The 7,443-nt window shown below is 31.3% G+C and overlaps 1 protein-coding gene across 1 annotated transcript in view; it reads left to right on the top strand.

Annotated features, from left to right (window-relative positions):
- Positions 1 to 200: 200 nt before the first annotated feature.
- Positions 201 to 7,443, top strand: part of Smp_153140 (ciliary outer arm dynein beta heavy chain-related) — a gene marked incomplete at its 5' end in the record, with an annotated part of 128,079 nt that continues 120,836 nt past the window's right edge. Inside the window, 3 exons of the mRNA XM_018796364.1 lie at positions 201 to 249; positions 2,232 to 2,260; positions 4,411 to 4,509. Coding sequence (XP_018646894.1) covers positions 201 to 249; positions 2,232 to 2,260; positions 4,411 to 4,509 — 177 coding nt within the window. The remainder of the gene's footprint in view (positions 250 to 2,231; positions 2,261 to 4,410; positions 4,510 to 7,443) is intronic.

The raw sequence follows: 7,443 nt of genomic DNA, 5'->3' as shown, positions 1-7,443 counted from the left end.
CATGGTAAACAAATTAATCATCGAAGTATATATATATATATGCCAAAAACATGACGTTTATTTGACGTAAACTCATCTTAATTGATATAAGGAAGAATTGTATAAATGGTACAATAATTAATTTTATCCTTCCTTTCATAATTTTGATTGTTATTAATACTATGAATACAATGAAGGATTAGAAAATTCGAATTATCAAAATGTCATCTAACAATCAATCAGAAATAGCTCCCCCATTAATTACATCAGGTTAGTTTAATTATTTTATGGTTTTTAATTTGTCCGAGTTAATTGATTAACGAATTATTTTTGTATGAGAATATGACAATTGGATTTGTATTGTACGTAGTACAATATTGACATATTTCATAGATAAGTAATTCTCTTTAAATATCTTCTTAACTCAATACAAGTAAGAGAGTAGAAAAAATACCCCACCCATATATCGCTATTAAAATGGTGTCAAGAAAAAAGCAGTTGAAAATCAGAGTATATTAGAAAAGCAGTTGTCCTCTATTCTTCAGTAGCATGTACACAAACTAAATAGTTGGTATCATTACCAAGGTTTGACTTAATAATTTCGAATTGAAGAAGTGGCTTACACTGAGTCATGAAACGTCAGAAAATCTAATTTTTCTACTGATTGGATATTACAAATATATTATTTATTCAAAACTATACAGTTGAAATAAAGTCGTAAAAAGTGTGTTCAAAATAATTTTGGGAATATATAGAGATTGAATAGAATGACACATAGAATTCTTCAGATATTAACTGATATTTCTTACAAAGGAAACCGTAATTCAAACAAGTTCCGAAGGTTTCTGAAAAAGCCTTACACGGTAGTGCTTACAGAATCCTATTTTAATAAATATGGTCAGTTGAATCAATCTAAATGTGATAAACAATTAATGAAACTAGCTCTCAGAATGCTGAAATAATAGGTAAATTAACTATCTAATAGAAGTATGTACACTAATAAAGTGAACGGAAACTCAGATACTGTAAATTAATTAATTGTTTTATGTGAAATCAAACAATGTCTTTGTAAAATATAAAAATCCTACAGTAAATACATCATTTGCATATCTTCCTCCAGTTGACCTCTACATACTCTGTCATTCTTTCAATGCTGTGGTTATTCCGATTTCTCTCTGTTCTCTTTTCGCTTCTCTTTGTTTCAATCTTCTGTTAAGCATTCTAAATCCAATTCTTCCTAAATACTATTTATAGGGCACACCACACTAGTATGATTTTCAACCATTTGTATTTTGTGATGACATTACAAATGCTTCAGTCCTTTGTAGTAGATTGGTTGAAGTTAGAGGTATACACCAATAGGTCCCAGATAATTAGAATAGAGTTTAGGAATTCGCATCCAGGACCGATTGTTACGGATGTTCACTGTTGAGGAGTCCCATATTAGAATGAAATGGCCGTTCAGTGCTTCTAGGTTTTTAGTGGCTGTCTAAATTTGGTCGATTTGTGATTTTAATAAGACTTCAGAGTGTGTTAACACTTATCCAAAAATCTTAGGAAACCTTTAAAATCTCCTGATTAATTAAAAACCGATTGTCACTAATGGAGGAATCTTGTTACTTGACACAATGAATTCGGTTATGTTTCTTGATTAACAAATCGTCAAAATCCTAACTGATAACATTAGTGGAATTTGGGAAGTTGAAGGTTTGTTTGAAATTACACTAACAAGTCTTGGAGTGAAACGGGTATATGAACAAATCTCCTTTAAGAATATAGAAATGTAAAGCTTTCAAGTATCGTGTTTGTTTGAAAGTGATCTTTTGTCAAGTTTAAAGTAAAAACTGACATTCACAACTGATTTTAATGGATACTAGTGATACAGAACAGATCTCTCTAACAAGTCAGAACTAAAGCTATTATTGTAAAGCACGGCAGTTCTAGTTTTGATTCATGAAGAATAATGTTCTAAACAAAAGAATTTCACAAATTTTCCAAATGTCTATTTAAACTGTTCTAAATTTGCAGTGAATTTTACGTCATTTTACGCCGGTAACCAATATCGACTTTCACTTAGATACTAAGAACTATTATTTCAAAGTATCTCATCAATTATTAACTAATAGAACCAACTATATAAATAGCCTTATAAACTTTATCATATTGTTAAGCGTTAAATTTAAACATGTAATTTGATTTTTAGTCGTTAGTAATCAAAAATATATTTGTTTTACTTCTTTTAAAATTTTCAGATCAGGCAGATGGTACTTTGAAAGAAAATGTAAGCGATCCATTTTTCAACAAATGAATTCAGTTGACTCTTGTTGGTTTATTTAGAATATTATTTCAGATATATTGTTCGAATGCACTGTCATTCAACTCGAGCTTTTATCGATATTATAGGTTATAGAAAGATATCTAAAGCACAACTGAGTTCATTATTCCCCCAGTTATTTATTAACCGGTTACCATCTTACATGAATTTGAGTATTTATCAGGCCACTAGTTATACTTACAATATTTGACTAGGCTAAAACTCGAATTGTAATCAAGTAATAAATGCTATTTTGTGTAGCTAAAAAACAGTCAAGTAAATGCGCTATAAGCTTAAATTATATTTGTCTATTGTGTTTCATTAATTTACAGTCTATCCACGGACTTGTAATTAAGAGAACAAACAAGAATCTGATAAGATGCAAAAAATTTTAAGCAAATGAGCATTTTTAACAAAAAGATTAGCTTTTATTAACCCAGGACATTTGAGCATTTATCAAAGTAATTATTTGATATAAATTGTATACTAACCCCCCCCCCTTTAATATCTTTAATTGTTCGGAAAGAGCTTTTCAGTGATACCATAACTGACCTCAGCGAAGAGAAATGTCAATCTGAGGTTATTTAAAGATATACAAAATCAAATGCTAGCTTTATCTATTATAAATTGAATTTCTGGATAAAAGCTTCACTGATAAAATTAAATTTCAAAGCAACAGCTCATACTAATCAATCATTAACACAGAAAAATAATATTCAGTATAAAATGAACTATTGTATTTAAGGAAACTGATTTAGTTTTGATAGGACTTTTCCCATCGATAAATTTGACTAAATCAGAAACAATTAACGTGACAGAATAACATAGATTTCGCTGCTTCCCATCAGCTATCATGCTTAGGTTGTAAGCAGTCGATGAGAAACCACTGAATGAAATCCATTGACTTCACAATGGGTGTTGATATTAAATTCATTTAGTATTGTTTGTTTGAATCTTCCAATTGATGTGTTAGGACTGCAACTGGTCAGTCTCTAATTGGCATATGTGCATACTGTGCGTATTGCCTCGATATGCTTGTGAATTAAGGCTATATCGAGGCAATACGCACAGAATGAATTTAAACTTTACCCCATCGCACAAGCAAGTATATATATATATATATATATATATATATATATATAGAGAGAGAGAGAGAGAGAGAGAGAGAGGAACAATTTGAACGAGAACATAAACATTTAACATGTGATTTAAAACTAACGTATGCATCAATTTTAGAATGTCCTATTATCAACGCTCTCACTTTGTGACTTCTACCGAACTTTCATGAAATGAAAACAAGACTAACAACTTTATAAGAAAAAACTCTAAAGGAAGCTGAAGTCAAAATTGATGAATATCTGAATATCATGAATATCATGATGAATATCGTATCTGTAGTAAAGTCGAAGGAACTACGTTTATAAGATTCTATATTGAATGTCGTTTTGAATAGACAGGGGATATTTGTTCAATAGACCATCCAGATTCATAAAAATGAAACGGATTTACCTTTAAAATCTTATGTTTATTCCCTTTCTACCAGTTATATTGAAGTAGGAAATATCGATAATTTCCCCACTTTCGCCTGTTTTCAACTTAGCAATAATAGTACTGAAGAAGACGTAAACAAGCATTTCTTGCCAAAAATATTGACTATCGATATTATTCCTCTAAAGAGACCAGAAAAAAGCACTATGGTGTCGACTTGAAAACCACTTGTTTAAGTTAATTATCAACCGATAGTCTCTTTCATATTTCAGAGGGGGTTTTGTGGAGAATTTAGTATTTTCACAGTTGAAATCATGAGTCAATTGATACTGGTAGGTCCTGGGTTCGAGTCTCGCGAGTGCGGGATCGTGGATGCGCACTGCTGAGGAGTCCCATAATAGGACGAAACGGCCGTCCAGTGCTTCCAGGTTTTCGATGGTGGTCTAGCTTCAATTGACTCTTTCATATTTAATTAAACGCAGATATTCAACTTTTATTAAGTCACTGAAACACTTAGTTTTATAAATGAGAACTATCTTAAATGTTTATTTGTACAAATACTCATAAGTAATTTTAATATAATACCAAGTTTCGGAAACATTTCGGAAATTTTTCTTAATCTTGCTTAGGATGTAAAAGCAATTCGAGGTACATTAATTAGTCAGGTTGAAGCAAACCGACAAAAAAGTAAACGATTAAAACAATTAATTGAAGAACGTCGAGCAACTGTAAGTGATTTATGAATATTTTATTATGAAACGTCGCATAATTTTTCATAGATATTGTTGTGTCAATGGTGATAATCAAAACGTTTTTGAATGAAATCTTAATGTTAGTTTATTCAGGTATATAAGTATCAAATCCCCTATGGCATTGCAACAACGCTTTAACGAATACAAGATAGAATTAAATCGAACATGTGCATGCTGTTATTCATGTTACCGGGTCGAATCAGGAAATTAATATTTTTAAATTCACTTTTATTACTGAATGAAGCTGACGGAATGTAGGAATTATCGAAAAATTGAAAACTATTAATCACCTGGTTCCAGCAGTATATGATTACTGTTAAAAAATTGAAGCAGCTTGGTGTCTAGTTTTAGTATGTGTCCGAAATCCATAATTATTAAGTATCTCGAACTAAGACTGAAATGTGCTCTTCAATGTTTTCTAATTACCTATGTTACGTTTAACTGTTTTTTAGAATTGAATTTATTACCACCTCTGTATTTCTTCAATATTCATTTCACGCTTAATTTGCATTTGACTATAAACTTATCTAAAGTATGGGTCTTGTTAAAAGTTTCAGTACACTTAGTAAGGTAAATGAGTTGACAACCTAATCAGCATATTATTTCATTATATTTTCTTAGAAAATTGCAAAAACCATAGACTTTTGAGTAACTACATAGTTAGGTATTAGTATAAGATGTTCTTACAATTAACTGATCACTGAGTAGTGACCAGTATCGTATATGTTCAGTCCTTCTTAATACTAATAAAGTTTTATCGATCAAGTTGAAATGTGGCCACTAGTCTAAGAGACGAAACATCGCGTATACTATGTTGAGATGTAAGATGGTGTTTAGAGATATCCTGTTGACTACCTTCAACCACCACCGTAAAGGAAATCTACTTAACAGTAGAGATTCATTACAACAAGATTTCAAAAACTTAGCTTAGCCTCATGTGATATGAAATAAGATTCTCTTGACAATGTATAAATCATTTATGATAATTTAGAAATTTCACTAAGTTTATCTTGAACACTAAAATAATCTGGTGTCGGATAAAGAATGCATTTATCGTTACAATAAAAGATATGTACAAATACATTTACAGTTAGTTATTAGTTTAGCGGAGTTAATTGTGTAATATTACTTGCATTAAGATAGGAAATGCTTTACTACAGTTCTGTCTAATCGAAAAGAATACAAGAATTTTCAGTAAAGTATTTTCATTTTCATAATGGAAAGTTTACCATAATTTATATACTCTGATAATGAATGTCATAGTAAATAAAAAAATCATGAAAATCGATATATATTCTGAGCAAAGATGGATGGTGTCTGCCAGTGGGATCCAGGACGCGTGTTCAGTCCTATTTGAGACTTTTCAGTCGAGTGTATCTGCAACCGAGAGTGGATGATCACTCCGGGACTCAGTAAACATAAGTGGGAAGATTAAAACAACCAATATATATATATAATGTAAAATTCATCCTATTGCACAGGCCTGTGGCTATCTGGACACAGTAGCTAAGTGCATACCGCGATGGTGTTTGAAGCGAACAGTGCTGGGTTCGCGTCTCAGGGTGGACATCAACTGTGCAAGTTAGCCCAGCTGACGAGTCCCAAATAGGTCGAAACGCGCGTCCTGGATCCCATTGCTAGCCACCATCTATTTCTAGTTAAAATGCCTTTAACTCAATGGTAATATCGAGACAATTCGTATAGGATGCACGTATGCCAAAAGTGATTGATCAATTGCAATCCTAAACGGCAGTGGGATGACCCAAACGACCAATAATATTATTCTATATATATGTGCTATTTCTGTAAAACACTTTTTTGTGCTTAAAAGCCACAACTTTGTAGAGAATATGTGATTTCGAAAACTTAGAAAATTTGAATTCTATCGAGTCTTTTGAGCTAGACGGTTCAACTGCAGAGTATCGGTTGTCGTCCTGGACAACAATACCACTTACTTCAAGTAGATTTAAATCATAACAAAAAAATTCAGTTGTTGAAAGTTTTTCTAATGTTTAACACCAGTTGTGATACACTTATATTTAATGTAAAATAACTTTATCGCCACGTTCTATTCAATCAATTTCGGTTAACAAAGAAGATTCAGTGATGGAAGTACTTTGTGTGCTTCTGAGAAAATGCATTTAAAAACTTAGGTCTACTTGGATGTAATCTGACTTTGAATAATTTAACTATTATACTATCTGTTTAGTTTTAAATTATATTTGCGTATTTAGGTGGATGGAAGGCATTTATACATAATTCAAACGGTAAGTGTTAATTACTTAACGAATTTTCATGATTCATTCACCATCGGCTAGTATTTTATTTCCTTCATATGGTTTGTAACGACTCATATAGGCTTGAAACTCAAATAATTATTCAGAGTTACAGTCATTTGTGCATTTATATGACAGATTGGTAAAAAGCACAATGTGGATTTACTTGACTCTCGAATATTTCAGTGTGATCTTATCTGTGATATGCAGTTTTGCGTATTCATGCTTGTCTATCTCCATTTGCCTATAAAACTGTTTATCCGTTTTAATATGTAATCAGATTTAAACTTAGCTAAACATTGTTTGACTTGTAACACTCAAGGGTCACACTATATAAATATATTCATTCTCATTGTTTATCTGACAAATCACATACAGGAAATATATTCACACCTCCAACATTACTCGTATTCGGGTTCTTATTTCTACACTGTTTAAATGTAATAAGTAGTGGAAATTTATGTGAAGTTAGCAAAGATATATGTGACATAAAGTTAACTATATTTGTTCCAATGTTCAATAGGAGTGTAATTTCTAGTATTTTCAAACATTTTTCCATTCAATTAGTATGTCAGTCTTGTATAGACGAGTGTGATTTTCACTGATGACTGATCATCTAAAGTCATCTATATAA

The sequence above is a fragment of the Schistosoma mansoni genome (genome assembly GCF_000237925.1).
Source record: "Schistosoma mansoni, WGS project CABG00000000 data, supercontig 0173, strain Puerto Rico, whole genome shotgun sequence".
NCBI lineage: Eukaryota > Metazoa > Platyhelminthes > Trematoda > Strigeidida > Schistosomatidae > Schistosoma > Schistosoma mansoni.
The sequence above is the reverse complement of the archived record's forward strand: the minus strand, read 5'-3'. Positions and strand labels throughout refer to the sequence as shown.